The sequence below is a fragment of the Gallinula chloropus genome (assembly GCF_964237585.1).
Source record: "Gallinula chloropus genome assembly, chromosome: 27".
Classification (NCBI taxonomy): Eukaryota; Metazoa; Chordata; class Aves; order Gruiformes; family Rallidae; genus Gallinula; species Gallinula chloropus.
In genome coordinates, this window is record NC_140112.1 from 5,682,467 (window position 1) to 5,698,042 (window position 15,576).

The following is a 15,576-nucleotide window of genomic DNA, read 5'->3' on the forward strand; positions in this document are numbered from 1 at the left end:
GGTGGCTCATGGGGGAGAGAGCAATGGCAGGTTGGGTCAGGGCAGAGCAGCGGGCCGAGGCCAGGCCCTGCCGTGAGGCGCCAGCGACGAGCCTGTGCCGCCCTCTGCCGTCAGCCCCGTCCTGCTGACACAGGCGGGTTTTGCAGAAATACACCTGTTGTCGAAATTGTCTTCATTTTAAAAATTTATTTTCTTTCTTTTAGCATTCCCAGCCTTCCCGTGTGCCAAAAGAGTCTCCTAAGGCTCTCTCCCCAGAGAGCAGCCATGTTGCTGCCCAGCTGGGACTCAACCCAGAGCCGATGGAGAGAGCTTTGTGTGTCCACCCTGGCTGGCAGGCTGAGCTGGGGGGGACAACTGTCCCTTTCCCGATGTCCCCAACACCTGAGACACCCCGAGGGATGCCCAGGGAAAACAGGACAAGCTGAGGCGCCTCATGAAGAACTGAGTCATGTAGGACACAGCCATGCTGGCAGCCTGACCACCGGACAGGCAGCAGCTGATTCTCCAGGAACCATTGTACAATTTCCCTGGGAATAACAGGTCCCCATGTTTCTGGGACGATGGAGACAGGATGTCCTGCTCTGCCCACACCTGGCACCATTAAGAGCTGATGGCTGCCAGCCACCTCTGTGGCGGGGTTTTTCTTCAGGACGTGAGGGGGATGGCAGCGCCTCAGGGGCTGTTGGGGTGCTATGTCAGCCAGAAAGTTTGTGGGTTTTTGACATCTGTGGGGATTTTTCCCAGGTTATCCCCATTTGCTCAGGGGTTGACCACCCTCGCCTCACAGCTTGCCCTATCATGGCGGCTCCTCCCTCAGCCCAGTTGTGGTTATGAGGGGACACCCTGGCACCGAGGCTCCCTCGGGGGCTGGAAACGGCGCCAAACGGCCATGTCACCTTGACAGGACAGGAATGCAGCCAGGCCCTGACACCCAGGTACTGCAAAGGCCGCTGGTTTGCCTCCGGCCAAGACTGAGCTCCAAAGCTTTGCTGAGCTGCTTTAACCAGGATCAGGCAGCTGAAAGCACCACAGGGAAGGCTGAATCCAGCCCTTGGTGGGGTGTTTCCAGCATGGACTGCTCCTGGCAGGTCTCCTGAGAGGGATCCTGAGAACCGAAAGAGATTCTGAGGGATCCTGAGGGATCCTGAGAATCGAAAGCTGTCAGGAGATCCTGGGCTCGCTGGCAGGGTTTTGAGCTCGCTCTGTCCCGAAATACCTTGCGGGTGGCTCATGGGGGAGAGAGCAATGGCAGGTTGGGTCAGGGCAGAGCAGCGGGCCGAGGCCAGGCCCTGCCGTGAGGCGCCAGCGACGAGCCTGTGCCGCCCTCTGCCGTCAGCCCCGTCCTGCTGACACAGGCGGGTTTTGCAGAAATACACCTGTTGTCGAAATTGTCTTCATTTTTGAAATTTATTTTCTTTCTTTTAGCATTCCCAGCCTTCCCGTGTGCCAAAAAAGTCTCCTAAGGCTCTCTCCCCAGAGAGGAGCCATGTTGCTGCCCAGCTGGGCCTCAACCCAGAGGGGTTTATGTGTCCACCCTGGCTGGCAGGCTGAGCTGTGGTGGGACAAATGTCCCTTTCCCGCTGTCCCCAGAACATTCTGCCTGCTTGGCAAACATCCCGCTATCCGGGAGGCTTGTTGCCTCCTCTAAACACCCTGTGTGCTGCTCCTTTCCAGGCACGATTACCACCAGGGCCTGGGCAACACAGCCATGAAAAGTGGAGGTGGGATTGTGCCCCATCCGTGGCTGTGGGCTGTGAACCTTCCTTTCTGGAAGCTCAGACAAACAAAGAAGAGATCTGCCCATGCAGATACTTGGGTCTCTCCTCTCTTTCCCCTGACAAGCTGGCAGAGGGAGGCTTTGTAAAGCTTTGGAGGCTGCCTTAGCTTCCTTTTCCACCAGGCTGTGGGGATTTGGTCACTGGGGTCTATCAGCTTTCAGTGGGTGGTAGATTTAGAGTAGCAGAATTAGTAAACGTTGTTTCATGCTTCCAGTGCTGCTCTGTGCTTCTTGCTTTGGGAATTGTCTGGGGATGTGTTGGCAGGTTGGTCTGGTGTGTTACCCTGTGTTTCTATCCTGCTCTTAGAGATGGGAGGCTGGGCTTAGGAGTGGGAAGTGTTTAAGTGTTGTTTTAAAAGGGAAGAAGTAGGGTCTGCTAGAATAACTCTGTTCTGTGTCCAAAGCGGTACTGAGGTTCGATTGATACACTTTCTGCTGCAGTGCCAGTAACCTGTACCCTGTCATGACCTCCCTGTGAGCAGCCTGACACAGACACCACAGCTGTTGCACCAGGCAGAAGGGCACAGGAGAATCCCCCGGGGGTGGGGGATGCCTAAGCACCTGTAGCTGCGAACAGGGTGGCACTGGAGCATCACCCATGTCGGAGGGGGATTGTGGGGTTGCCCTGGCAAGAGCGGTGCAGGGCAGAGGGACACTGCGCGACCCCCTGGTGTCCCGGCAGCGCCGTTCGCGTGGGTCCAGGTGGGTTCTGGGTCCATCACCCGCTGACGGCACAATCGCGGCTCGCCGATGCCTCGGCAACCACCGGGACGCGGTGGCATTGGCGTTGGCGATGGAGACGCGAACGGACGGGCTGGCGGTACCCCCGCCTCTGCGCGCCTCAGCCTCCCCTCCCTCCTCTCCGCTCGCACCCCGCACGCCCCCCCAGACCACCGGGAGGGACCCGCGGGCCGCTTTGGCGCCTTTTCCTTCCCGCCGCGGCGCTGCCCGCCGCCCTCGCGCCGCGGTGCGGTACGCCCCCTACCGGCTCAGTCGCCGCAGGGCGGCCTGGCGCCGTCGGGCCCGCGGAGGGAGCACCGCCCCCCAGCTCTCCCCGCCCCGCCCTCAATCCCCGCCCCGCACCCGGTCTCCGCCCCGCACCCGGTCCCCGCCCCGCAGCCGGTCCCCGCTCCGCAGCCGGTCTCCGCTCCACCCGAGGCCGGCTGGGGGCGGTGGCGGCACACGGGTGATCAACATCAAACGGCGCCGGCGCCGCGAAGCACTCGCTCCGTACCAGCGTCGCCGCCGTCAAGGTACAGACCTGGCTCCCCCCCGACGGCCCGAGCTGCGCGCCGCTCCACTGCAGCCGGGGCGGAGACGCACGGCCCGGCTTGGCCCGGCCCGGTTCGGTTGGGGGACGGTTGGGGCCCCGGGCGGAGCGTTGACGGCCGTGTCTTAACCGACAGGGAAAGAGAAGGAGACACCGAAGAACATCTACCGGGTGGGCCCGCTGCTGGGGAGCGGCGGCTTCGGCTCCGTGTATTCGGGTGTCCGCCTCTCAGACAGCACGCCGGTAAGTGGCGGGGCCGGCGGCGGGGCGGAGGAGGAGGAGGAGGGGGAGTCGGCGGGCCGGGCGGCGTGCTCAGCCCGCCGCTCCCCTTGGCTTGCAGGTGGCCATCAAGCACGTGGCCCGGGAGGATATCTATGAGTGGGGCGAACTGGTGAGTGACCGGGGGAAACGGGGACATTACGGGTGGGGAGGAGTCGATGCTTGGGAGGGGGAAACCGGGACACCTCGCGGGGACTGGGGGTGGGCTTGGGGTCGCTGGGGAACGCGGAGCATCCACCGGGTGAGGGGGTGCCCAGGCACCGTTGGCACCACCGGGCAGAGTGTCACCGGAGCGTCCCCCGGGTGAGGGGGTGCCCAGACACCGGTGGTGCTGGACAAGGGGGCAGCAGGCAGGGTGCTCCCGGCACAGCATCAGTCTGCTGACAGTGTCGTGTTCCCAACGCAGCCCGATGGTACCCGTGTGCCATTGGAGATTGTGCTGCTGAACCAGGTGGGCTCTGGGTTCCCCGGTGTAATCAGCCTCCTTGACTGGGCGGAGCTGCCGGATAGCTTCCTGCTGGTGCTGGAGCGTCCGGAGCCGGCGCAGGACCTCTTCGATTTCATCACCGAGAGGGGGTCCTTGTCCGAGGAGCTGGCCCGGGGGCTCTTCCACCAGGTGCTGGAGGCGGTGCAGCACTGTAACAACTGTGGCGTCCTGCACCGTGACATCAAAGAGGAGAATATCATCATCAACCTCGACACCGGAGAGCTCAAGCTCATTGACTTCGGCTGTGGCACCTTTCTCAAGGACACAGTGTACACCGAATTCAGTGGTGAGTGCACAGCAGGGGAAATGCTCCCGGTACAGGGGGGCACGGAGGGGGAGGTTGGGTTTGCAGGCACAGGCAGGCTGGGGCTGCTCCGCTCCCCTTGTTTGCCTTAGCGTGTGTTTTTATTTTGGGGCCAAGTCCGAAGAGGGGTTCCGGGGGAGGGTTAAGGCGTGCTCTTTCCCCACCCGTGGGGTTTGGGGTGGGTTTTTTTTGTCGGGCCCGTGCTGCCCTCTTCCGGCACCGGCGGCTTGCTCTTACAATCCAGTTTGTAAACAAGAGTCATGTGCTGGCGAGGGGGTGGTGGGTCACACCACATCCCTCCCCCTGCCACCAGTGCGGTGCGGGTGCTGACCAGCGGATGCTGGGACAAGGATCAGGGAAAGGGCAGCATCCACCTGACAGCTCTGCCTTGTATCCCCCAGGCACACGGTTGTACAGCCCACCTGAGTGGATCTGTAACCAGCAGTACCACGGCCACTCAGCAACAACCTGGTCCCTGGGCGTGCTGCTGTACAGCATGGTCTGTGGGGATGTGCCTTTCAAGGACGACGAGGACATCATTTGTGGGGATGTCGTCTTCGAAGAGCACGTGTCAGCTGGTGAGTACCCAGCTTTGCAGGGATAATGGGTTTTGGAGATGGCACCGAGCACCCAAGCATCCCACTGTTTGGGCTATGGAGGAGGCTGATAGCCCGTGGCTAGCTGGAGGAGGTGGCACATCCTGCCACGCTGCTGGGCTTTTGGGTTTGGGTGCAGCCCTGAGCACACCCTGGGCAGAGGTGGACAGGAGCCTTCTCTCACCAGCCGTTTCTGGTTTCTCTCCCCAGAGTGCCAGGATCTCATCAGGTGGTGTTTGTCCATGGACCCCGCCGACAGGCCATCCTTGGAGGACATTTTCAACCATCCATGGCTGCAAGACCTTCACCTGCCCCAGGAGCAGCAGAGATCCACCTGCACAGTTTGATCCAGGAGCCTGGCAAATAACACCTCTACGTGTCACCTGGCCAGAAGAATCAAAGAACAACGGACTTCTTCCTCAGGACCGTAGTGCCAGGCTGGGACCATCAAACAGGAACACTCCCATCTTGTCCTGGAACTGTGCTGGAGACCTGGCCTTCCACGCGATGGTGGCTGCCATCCCACCCACCATCCCACCCACCAGTCCTCGGCACCCACCCCACTGACCATGTCTTGTTTGATGTTTAGATAGTAATTTTATTTTCTTCTTTTTTTTTTTCTAAAAATACAGTTTGTTTGTTTGTTTGTTTGTTTCTCATTTTGGAGGCTCCCAAGTGTCTTCCTGACCTGCTGAATTCGGGGCTGCGAGAAGATCAGAGACCTTGTAATTAGGAAGTCCTCAACGGGGGCAAAGTGACTGGGAGGGTGGGGAGGGCAGGTCCCCGGCCGAATGGCTGTGTCTTCTCCGCTGTCGCCGTGCTCGAGTGCCTTCAGTCGCGATCTGGGCTGTGCTGGAGGAAATACTTGAATGTTCCTACACTGCTGCTTTTCCAAGACTCGCCTGGGTAAGAGAGTTCCTCTTCTCAAAGCCAGACCAGGTCCGAAGATGCTGTTGAGAGCCGAGCAGGCAGTGCCTCGCCTCCCGTGCCTGCAGCTCGCGTGGATTTTCTGGGGTTCTTTGCTTCCCTGTGCCCTCACGAATGCACAAACAATGCAAACCAGCAGAGCTGTAAATGTGTACAAAGTTATACAGGAGCAAAGTCTGATGTACAGTTGTTAATAGTGAGAACATTTTACTTGTTCAGCTTTTGTATTTATTTGAATTATTAATTTATTTGAATTATGACAAATTTTTTTGGTGAATTACTTATTTTTTTTAAAGAGTTCTACAGATGTGACAGGCCAGGTAGGAGAGGAGGTGGGGCAGCCCTCTATGTCAGAGAATGCTTTGACAGCCTGGAGCTGGATTATGGTGATGACAGGGTTGAGTGTCTCTGTTTTAAAATCAGAGGAGCACGAAATCATGGAGATGTAGTGATGGGAGTCTGCTATAGACCACCTGGCCAGGATGAGGAAGCTGATGAGTAGTTTTTTAAACAACTGGGAGAAGTCTTGCGATCACCAGCCCTCGTCCTTAGTGGGGACGTCAACTTCCTAATGTCTCCTGGAAGTACAATCCAGCAGGGAGGAAGCAGTCTAGCAGATTCCTGGAGTCTTTGGAAGACAACTTCCTGACCCAGCTGGTGAGTGAACCAACCAGGGAAGGTGTCCTGCTGGACTTGTTTGTAAACAGAGAAGGCCTAGTGGGGGATGTGAAGGTTGGAGGACACCTGGGGCATAGTGATCATGAGCTGATAGAATTCTTAATACTAGAAGGAAGGAAGGAAGACAGCAGAACCAGCACCTTAGACTTCTGTAGGGCTGACTTTGGACTGTTCAGAAAGCTGCCTGATAAGATGCCATGGGAGGCAGCCCTTGAGGGCAAAGGAGCCCAGGAGGCTTGTAGCTAGGTGGGCAATGGTCTCTCCAGCCAAGTAACAGGAGATGGGACAAGGGGCAATGGCCTCAAGCTGTGTCAGGGCAGTGTCAGAGCAGAGGTTAGAAAAATTTTTTTTACTGAAAGAGTTGTGGGGATGTGGAACAGGCTGCCCAGGGAGGGGCTGAGTCACCTTCCCTGGATGTATATGGGAACGGTTGGACTTGATGATCTTAAAGGTCTTTTCCAACGTTGTGATTCTAGCCAGTAAGATTATTTATTTATTTATTTGCTTCTACAGCTGCTGATCCCCTCCCCATCCTGATTTTTCCACTCGGATCTTCCCTCTGTGTCTGTCCTGTGTCCATCCCCGGGTCCGTAACGTTTCTGGCAGAGGTGTGGAGCAGCTGCCTGCTTCCCAGCTCTCTTGTGTACATAGTTCTGATTGATGTTGTTTCCTCGCCACGGGCAGATCTTGGTTTGCAGATGAGTTTTTGGCTTCCCCACGGGTGTCTTGTCTGGGGCTGGGGAGGGGGGAGCCGGCCCGGGCTGTCCGCGCTGTCGAGTCTTTCCATGTAACCAAGTGTGTAGCTGGCGGGTGGAGCTTTTTGGGTTTTCTCTTTTGTTAATATTGTACAGGGGAATTGAGAAATCTTATTTTTTTTATGCGGTTTTAAATAAAAATGAAACACTTGATGTGGTGGAGAAACGTCTTTATTGCTGGGTGGGATGAAGGATGCTGGGAGTGTGTGGGTACTGGTGACTGCACCATGGGTTCTGCAAGGATCGCTGGTTTGTCTCTGGCCGTGATGGAGCTCCAAAGCTTTGCTGAGCTGCTTTAACCAGGATCAGGCAGCTGAAAGCACCACAGGGAAGGCTGAATCCAGCCCTTGGTGGGGTGTTTCCAGCATGGACTGCTCCTGGCAGGTCTCCTGAGAGGGATCCTGAGAATCGAAAGCTGTCAGGAGATCCTGGGCTCGCTGGCAGGGTTTTGAGCTCGCTCTGTCCTGAAATACCTTGAGGGTGGCTCATGGGGGAGAGAGCAATGGCAGGTTGGGTCAGGGCAGAGCAGCGGGCAGAGGCCAGGCCCTGCCGTGAGGCGCCAGCGACGAGCCTGTGCCGCCCTCTGCCGTCAGCCCCGTCCTGCTGACACAGGCGGGTTTTGCAGAAATACACCTGTTGTCGAAATTGGCTTCATTTTTGAAATTTATTTTCTTTCTTTTAGCATTCCCAGCCTTCCCGTGTGCCAAAAGAGTCTCCTAAGGCTCTCTCACCAGAGAGCAGCCATGTTGCTGCCCAGCTGGGCCTCAACCCAGAGGCGATGGAGAGAGCTTTGTGTGTCCACCCTGGCTGGCAGGCTGAGCTGGGGGGGACAACTGTCCTTTTCCCGGTGTCCCCAACACCTGAGACACCCCGAGGGACGCCCAGGGAAAACAGGACAAGCTGAGGCGCCTCATGAAGAACTGAGTCATGTAGGACACAGCCATGCTGGCAGCCTGACCACCGGACAGGCAGCAGCTGATTCTCCAGGAACCATTGTACAATTTCCCTGGGAATAACAGGTCCCCATGTTTCTGGGACGATGGAGACAGGATGTCCTGCTCTGCCCACACCTGGCACCATTAAGAGCTGATGGCTGCCAGCCACCTCTGTGGCGGGGTTTTTCTTCAGGACGTGAGGGGGATGGCAGCGCCTCAGGGGCTGTTGGGGTGCTATGTCAGCCAGAAAGTTTGTGGGTTTTTGACATCTGTGGGGATTTTTCCCAGGTTATCCCCATTTGCTCAGGGGTTGACCACCCTCGCCTCACAGCTTGCCCTATCATGGCGGCTCCTCCCTCAGCCCAGTTGTGGTTATGAGGGGACACCCTGGCACCGAGGCTCCCTCGGGGGCTGGAAACGGCGCCAAACGGCCATGTCACCTTGACAGGACAGGAATGCAGCCAGGCCCTGACACCCGGGTACTGCAAAGGCCGCTGGTTTGCCTCCGGCCAAGACTGAGCTCCAAAGCTTTGCTGAGCTGCTTTAACCAGGATCAGGCAGCTCAAAGCACCACAGGGAAGGCTGAATCCAGCCCTTGGTGGGGTGTTTCCAGCATGGACTGCTCCTGGCAGGTCTCCTGAGAGGGATCCTGAGAACCGAAAGAGATTCTGAGGGATCCTGAGAATCGAAAGCTGTCAGGAGATCCTGGGCTCGCTGGCAGGGTTTTGAGCTCGCTCTGTCCCGAAATACCTTGCGGGTGGCTCACGGGGGAGAGAGCAATGGCAGGTTGGGTCAGGGCAGAGCAGCGGGCCGAGGCCAGGCCCTGCCGTGAGGCGCCAGCGACGAGCCTGTGCCGCCCTCTGCCGTCAGCCCCGTCCTGCTGACACAGGCGGGTTTTGCAGAAATACACCTGTTGTCGAAATTGTCTTCATTTTTGAAATTTATTTTCTTTCTTTTAGCATTCCCAGCCTTCCCGTGTGCCAAAAAAGTCTCCTAAGGCTCTCTCCCCAGAGAGGAGCCATGTTGCTGCCCAGCTGGGCCTCAACCCAGAGGGGTTTATGTGTCCACCCTGGCTGGCAGGCTGAGCTGTGGTGGGACAAATGTCCCTTTCCCGCTGTCCCCAGGACATACTGCCTGCTTGGCAAACATCCCGCTATCCGGGAGGCTCGTTGCCTCCTCTAAACACCCTGTGTGCTGCTCCTTTCCAGGCACGATTACCAACTGGGCCTGGGCAACACAGCCATGAAAAGTGGAGGTGGGATTGTGCCCCATCCGTGGCTGTGGGCTGTGAACCTTCCTTTCTGGAAGCTCAGACAAACAAAGAAGAGATCTGCCCATGCAGATACTTGGGTCTCTCCTCTCTTTCCCCTGACAAGCTGGCAGAGGGAGGCTTTGTAAAGCTTTGGAGGCTGCCTTAGCTTCCTTTTCCACCAGGCTGTGGGGATTTGGTCACTGGGGTCTATCAGCTTTCAGTGGGTGGTAGATTTAGAGTAGCAGAATTAGTAAACGTTGTTTCATGCTTCCAGTGCTGCTCTGTGCATCTCGGTTTGGGAATTGTCTGGGGATGTGTTGGCAGGTTGGTCTGGTGTGTTACCCTGTGTTTCTAGCCTGCTCTTAGAGATGGGAGGCTGGGCTTAGGAGTGGGAAGTGTTTAAGTGTTGTTTTAAAAGGGAAGAAGTAGGGTCTGCTAGAATAACTCTGTTCTGTGTCCAAAGCGGTACTGAGGTTTGATGGATACGCTTTCTGCTGCAGTGCCAGTAACCTGTACCCTGTCATGATCTCCCTGTGAGCAGCCTGACACAGACACCACAGCTGTTGCACCAGGCAGAAGGGCACAGGAGAATCCCCCGGGGGTGGGGGATGCCTAAGCACCTGTGGCTGTGAACAGGGTGGCACTGGAGCATCACCCATGTCGGAGGGGGATTGTGGGGTTGCCCTGGCAAGAGCGGTGCAGGGCAGAGGGACACTGCGCGACCCCCTGGTGTCCCGGCAGCGCCGTTCGCGTGGGTCCAGGTGGGTTCTGGGTCCATCACCCGCTGACGGCACAATCGCGGCTCGCCGATGCCTCGGCAACCACCGGGACGCGGTGGCATTGGCGTTGGCGATGGAGACGCGAACGGACGGGCTGGCGGTACCCCCGCCTCTGCGCGCCTCAGCCTCCCCTCCCTCCTCTCCGCTCGCACCCCGCACGCCCCCCCAGACCACCGGGAGGGACCCGCGGGCCGCTTTGGCGCCTTTTCCTTCCCGCCGCGGCGCTGCCCGCCGCCCTCGCGCCGCGGTGCGGTACGCCCCCTACCGGCTCAGTCGCCGCAGGGCGGCCTGGCGCCGTCGGGCCCGCGGAGGGAGCACCGCCCGCCAGCTCTCCCCGCCCCGCCCTCAATCCCCGCCCCGCACCCGGTCCCCGCCCCGCCTCCGGTCCCCGCCCCGCAGCCGGTCTCCGCTCCACCCGAGGCCGGCTGGGGGCGGTGGCGGCACACGGGTGATCAACATCAAACGGCGCCGGCGCCGCGAAGCACTCGCTCCGTACCAGCGTCGCCGCCGTCAAGGTACAGACCTGGCTCCCCCCCGACGGCCCGAGCTGCGCGCCGCTCCACTGCAGCCGGGGCGGAGACGCACGGCCCGGCTCGGCCCGGCCCGGTTCGGTTGGGGGACGGTTGGGGCCCCGGGCGGAGCGTTGACGGCCGTGTCTTAACCGACAGGGAAAGACAAGGAGACACCGAAGAACATCTACCGGGTGGGCCCGCTGCTGGGGAGCGGCGGCTTCGGCTCCGTGTATTCGGGTGTCCGCCTCTCAGACAGCACGCCGGTAAGTGGCGGGGCCGGCGGCGGGGCGGGGGAGGAGGAGGAGGGGGAGTCGGCGGGCCGGGCGGCGTGCTCAGCCCGCCGCTCCCCTTGGCTTGCAGGTGGCCATCAAGCACGTGGCCCGGGAGGATATCTATGAGTGGGGCGAACTGGTGAGTGACCGGGGGAAACGGGGACCTTACGGGTGGGGAGGAGTCGATGCTTGGGAGGGGGAAACCGGGACACCTCGCGGGGACTGGGGGTGGGCTTGGGGTCGCTGGGGAACGCGGAGCATCCACCGGGTGAGGGGGTGCCCAGGCACCGTTGGCACCGGGCAGAGTGTCACCGGAGCGTCCCCCGGGTGAGGGGGTGCCCAGACACCGGTGGTGCTGGACAAGGGGGCAGCAGGCAGGGTGCTCCCGGCACAGCATCAGTCTGCTGACAGTGTCGTGTTCCCAACGCAGCCCGATGGTACCCGTGTGCCATTGGAGATTGTGCTGCTGAACCAGGTGGGCTCTGGGTTCCCCGGTGTAATCAGCCTCCTTGACTGGGCGGAGCTGCCGGATAGCTTCCTGCTGGTGCTGGAGCGTCCGGAGCCGGCGCAGGACCTCTTCGATTTCATCACCGAGAGGGGGTCCTTGTCCGAGGAGCTGGCCCGGGGGCTCTTCCACCAGGTGCTGGAGGCGGTGCAGCACTGTAACAACTGTGGCGTCCTGCACCGTGACATCAAAGAGGAGAATATCATCATCAACCTCGACACCGGAGAGCTCAAGCTCATTGACTTCGGCTGTGGCACCTTTCTCAAGGACACAGTGTACACCGAATTCAGTGGTGAGTGCACAGCAGGGGAAATGCTCCCGGTACAGGGGGGCACGGAGGGGGAGGTTGGGTTTGCAGGCACAGGTGGGCTGGGGCTGCTCCGCTCCCCTTGTTTGCCTTAGCGTGTGTTTTTATTTTGGGGCCAAGTCCGAAGAGGGGTTCCGGGGGAGGGTTAAGGCGTGCTCTTTCCCCACCCGTGGGGTTTGGGGTGGGTTTTTTTTGTCGGGCCCGTGCTGCCCTCTTCCGGCACCGGCGGCTTGCTCTTACAATGCAGTTTGTAAACAAGAGTCATGTGCTGGCGAGGGGGTGGTGGGTCACACCACATCCCTCCCCCTGCCACCAGTGCGGTGCGGGTGCTGACCAGCGGATGCTGGGACAAGGATCAGGGAAAGGGCAGCATCCACCTGACAGCTCTGCCTTGTATCCCCCAGGCACACGGTTGTACAGCCCACCTGAGTGGATCTGTAACCAGCAGTACCACGGCCACTCAGCAACAACCTGGTCCCTGGGCGTGCTGCTGTACAGCATGGTCTGTGGGGATGTGCCTTTCAAGGACGACGAGGACATCATTTGTGGGGATGTCGTCTTCGAAGAGCACGTGTCAGCTGGTGAGTACCCAGCTTTGCAGGGATAATGGGTTTTGGAGATGGCACCGAGCACCCAAGCATCCCACTGTTTGGGCTATGGAGGAGGCTGATAGCCCGTGGCTAGCTGGAGGAGGTGGCACATCCTGCCACGCTGCTGGGCTTTTGGGTTTGGGTGCAGCCCTGAGCACACCCTGGGCAGAGGTGGACAGGAGCCTTCTCTCACCAGCCGTTTCTGGTTTCTCTCCCCAGAGTGCCAGGATCTCATCAGGTGGTGTTTGTCCATGGACCCCGCCGACAGGCCATCCTTGGAGGACATTTTCAATCATCCATGGCTGCAAGACCTTCACCTGCCCCAGGAGCAGCAGAGATCCACCTGCACAGTTTGATCCAGGAGCCTGGCAAATAACACCTCTACGTGTCCCCTGGCCAGAAGAATCAAAGAACAACGGACTTCTTCCTCAGGACCGTAGTGCCAGGCAGGGACCATCAAACAGGAACACTCACATCTCGTCCTGGAACTGTGCTGGAGACCTGGCCTTCCACGCGATGGTGGCTGCCATCCCACCCACCATCCCACCCACCAGTCCTCGGCACCCACCCCACTGACCATGTCTTGTTTAATGTTTAGATAGTAATTTTATTTTCTTCTTTTTATTTTTCTAAAAATACAGTTTGTTTGTTTGTTTGTTTGTTTCTCATTTTGGAGGCTCCCAAGTGTCTTCCTGACCTGCTGAATTCGGGGCTGCGAGAAGATCAGAGACCTTGTAATTAGGAAGTCCTCAACGGGGGCAAAGTGACTGGGAGGGTGGGGAGGGCAGGTCCCCGGCCGAATGGCTGTGTCTTCTCTGCTGTCGCCGTGCTCGAGTGCCTTCAGTCGCGATCTGGGCTGTGCTGGAGGAAATACTTGAATGTTCCTACACTGCTGCTTTTCCAAGACTCGCCTGGGTAAGAGAGTTCCTCTTCTCAAAGCCAGACCAGGTCCGAAGATGCTGTTGAGAGCCGAGCAGGCAGTGCCTCGCCTCCCGTGCCTGCAGCTCGCGTGGATTTTCTGGGGTTCTTTGCTTCCCTGTGCCCTCACGAATGCACAAACAATGCAAACCAGCAGAGCTGTAAATGTGTACAAAGTTATACAGGAGCAAAGTCTGATGTACAGTTGTTAATAGTGAGAACATTTTACTTGTTCAGCTTTTGTATTTATTTTAATTATTAATTTATTTGAATTATGACAAATTTTTTTGGTGAATTACTTATTTTTTTTAAAGAGTTCTACAGATGTGACAGGCCAGGTAGGAGAGGAGGTGGGGCAGCCCTCTATGTCAGAGAATGCTTTGACAGCCTGGAGCTGGATTATGGTGATGACAGGGTTGAGTGTCTCTGTTTTAAAATCAGAGTAGCACGAAATCATGGAGATGTAGTGATGGGAGTCTGCTGTAGACCACCTGGCCAGGATGAGGAAGCCGATGAGTAGTTTTTTAAACAACTGGGAGAAGTGATCACCAGCCCTCGTCCTTAGTGGGGACGTCAACTTCCTAATGTCTCCTGGAAGTACAATCCAGCAGGGAGGAAGCAGTCTAGCAGATCCCTGGAGTCTTTGGAAGACAACTTGCTGACCCAGCTGGTGAGTGAACCAACCAGGGAAGGTGTCCTGCTGGACTTGTTTGTAAACAGAGAAGGCCTAGTGGGGGATGTGAAGGTTGGAGGACACCTGGGGCATAGTGATCATGAGCTGATAGAATTCTTAATACTAGAAGGAAGGAAGGAAGACAGCAGAACCGGCACCTTAGACTTCTGTAGGGCTGACTTTGGACTGTTCAGAAAGCTGCCTGATAAGATGCCATGGGAGGCAGCCCTTGAGGGCAAAGGAGCCCAGGAGGCTTGTAGCTAGGTGGGCGATGGTCTCTCCAGCCAAGTAACAGGAGATGGGACAAGGGGCAATGGCCTCAAGCTGTGTCAGGGCAGTGTCAGAGCAGAGGATAGAAAAAATTTTTTTACTGAAAGAGTTGTGGGGATGTGGAACAGGCTGCCCAGGGAGGGGCTGAGTCACCTTCCCTGGATGTATGTAGAAAAAGGGTATATGAAGTGCTCAGGGATAGGGCTTAGCATAGAATGGGAACGGTTGGACTTGATGATCTTAAAGGTCTTTTCCAACGTTGTGATTCTAGCCAGTAAGATTATTTATTTATTTATTTATTTATGATTCCTGTGGATTACCAACCCACATTTGCTTCTACAGCTGCTGATCCCCTCCCCATCCTGATTTTTCCACTCGGGTCTTCCCTCCGTGTCTGTCCTGTGTCCATCCCCGGGTCCGTAACGTTTCTGGCAGAGGTGTGGAGCGGCTGCCTGCTTCCCAGCTCTCTTGTGTACATAGTTCTGATTGATGTTGTTTCCTCGCCACGTGCAGATCTTGGTTTGCAGATGAGTTTTTGGCTTCCCCACGGGTGTCTTGTCTGGGGCTGGGGAGGGGGGAGCCGGCCCGGGCTGTCCGCGCTGTCGAGTCTTTCCATGTAACCAAGTGTGTAGCTGGCGGGTGGAGCTTTTTGGGTTTTCTCTTTTGTTAATATTGTACAGGGGAATTGAGAAATCTTATTTTTTTTATGCGGTTTTAAATAAAAATGAAACACTTGATGTGGTGGAGAAACGTCTTTATTGCTGGGTGGGATGAAGGATGCTGGGAGTGTGTGGGTACTGGTGACTGCACCATGGGTTCTGCAAGGATCGCTGGTTTGTCTCTGGCCAAGACAGAGCTCCAAAGCTTTGCTGAGCTGCTTTAACCAGGATCAGGCAGCTGAAAGCACGACAGGGAAGGCTGAATCCAGCCCTTGGTGGGGTGTTTCCAGCATGGACTGCTCCTGGCAGGTCTCCTGAGAGGGATCCTGAGAACCGAAAGAGATTCTGTGGGATCCTGAGAATCGAAAGCTGTCAGGAGATCCTGGGCTCGCTGGCAGGGTTTTGAGCTCGCTCTGTCCCGAAATACCTTGAGGGTGGCTCATGGGGGAGAGAGCAATGGCAGGTTGGGTCAGGGCAGAGCAGCGGGCCGAGGCCAGGCCCTGCCGTGAGGCGCCAGCGACGAGCCTGTGCCGCCCTCTGCCGTCAGCCCCGTCCTGCTGACACAGGCGGGTTTTGCAGAAATACACCTGTTGTCGAAATTGTCTTCATTTTTGAAATTTATTTTCTTTCTTTTAGCATTCCCAGCCTTCCCGTGTCCCAAAAGAGTCCTTTTCCCGGTGTCCCCAACACCTGAGACACCCCGAGGGACGCCCAGGGAAAACAGGACAAGCTGAGGCGCCTCATGAAGAACTGACTCATGTAGGGCACAGCCATGCTGGCAGCCTGACCACCGGACAGGCAGCAGCTGATTCTCCAGGAACCATTGTACAA

At 57.7% G+C, this 15,576-nt stretch overlaps 1 protein-coding gene across 1 annotated transcript; it reads left to right on the top strand.

Moving 5' to 3' along the window:
- Positions 1-2,375: 2,375 nt before the first annotated feature.
- Positions 2,376-5,080, top strand: LOC311201455 (serine/threonine-protein kinase pim-1-like; the record flags this gene model as incomplete). Its single annotated transcript, XM_084275842.1, is given in 7 exon segments — positions 2,376-3,030; positions 3,184-3,290; positions 3,388-3,438; positions 3,733-4,099; positions 4,519-4,695; positions 4,924-5,031; positions 5,034-5,080. Coding segments are annotated over 7 exon segments (1,512 nt in total).
- Positions 5,081-15,576: the final 10,496 nt, after the last annotated feature.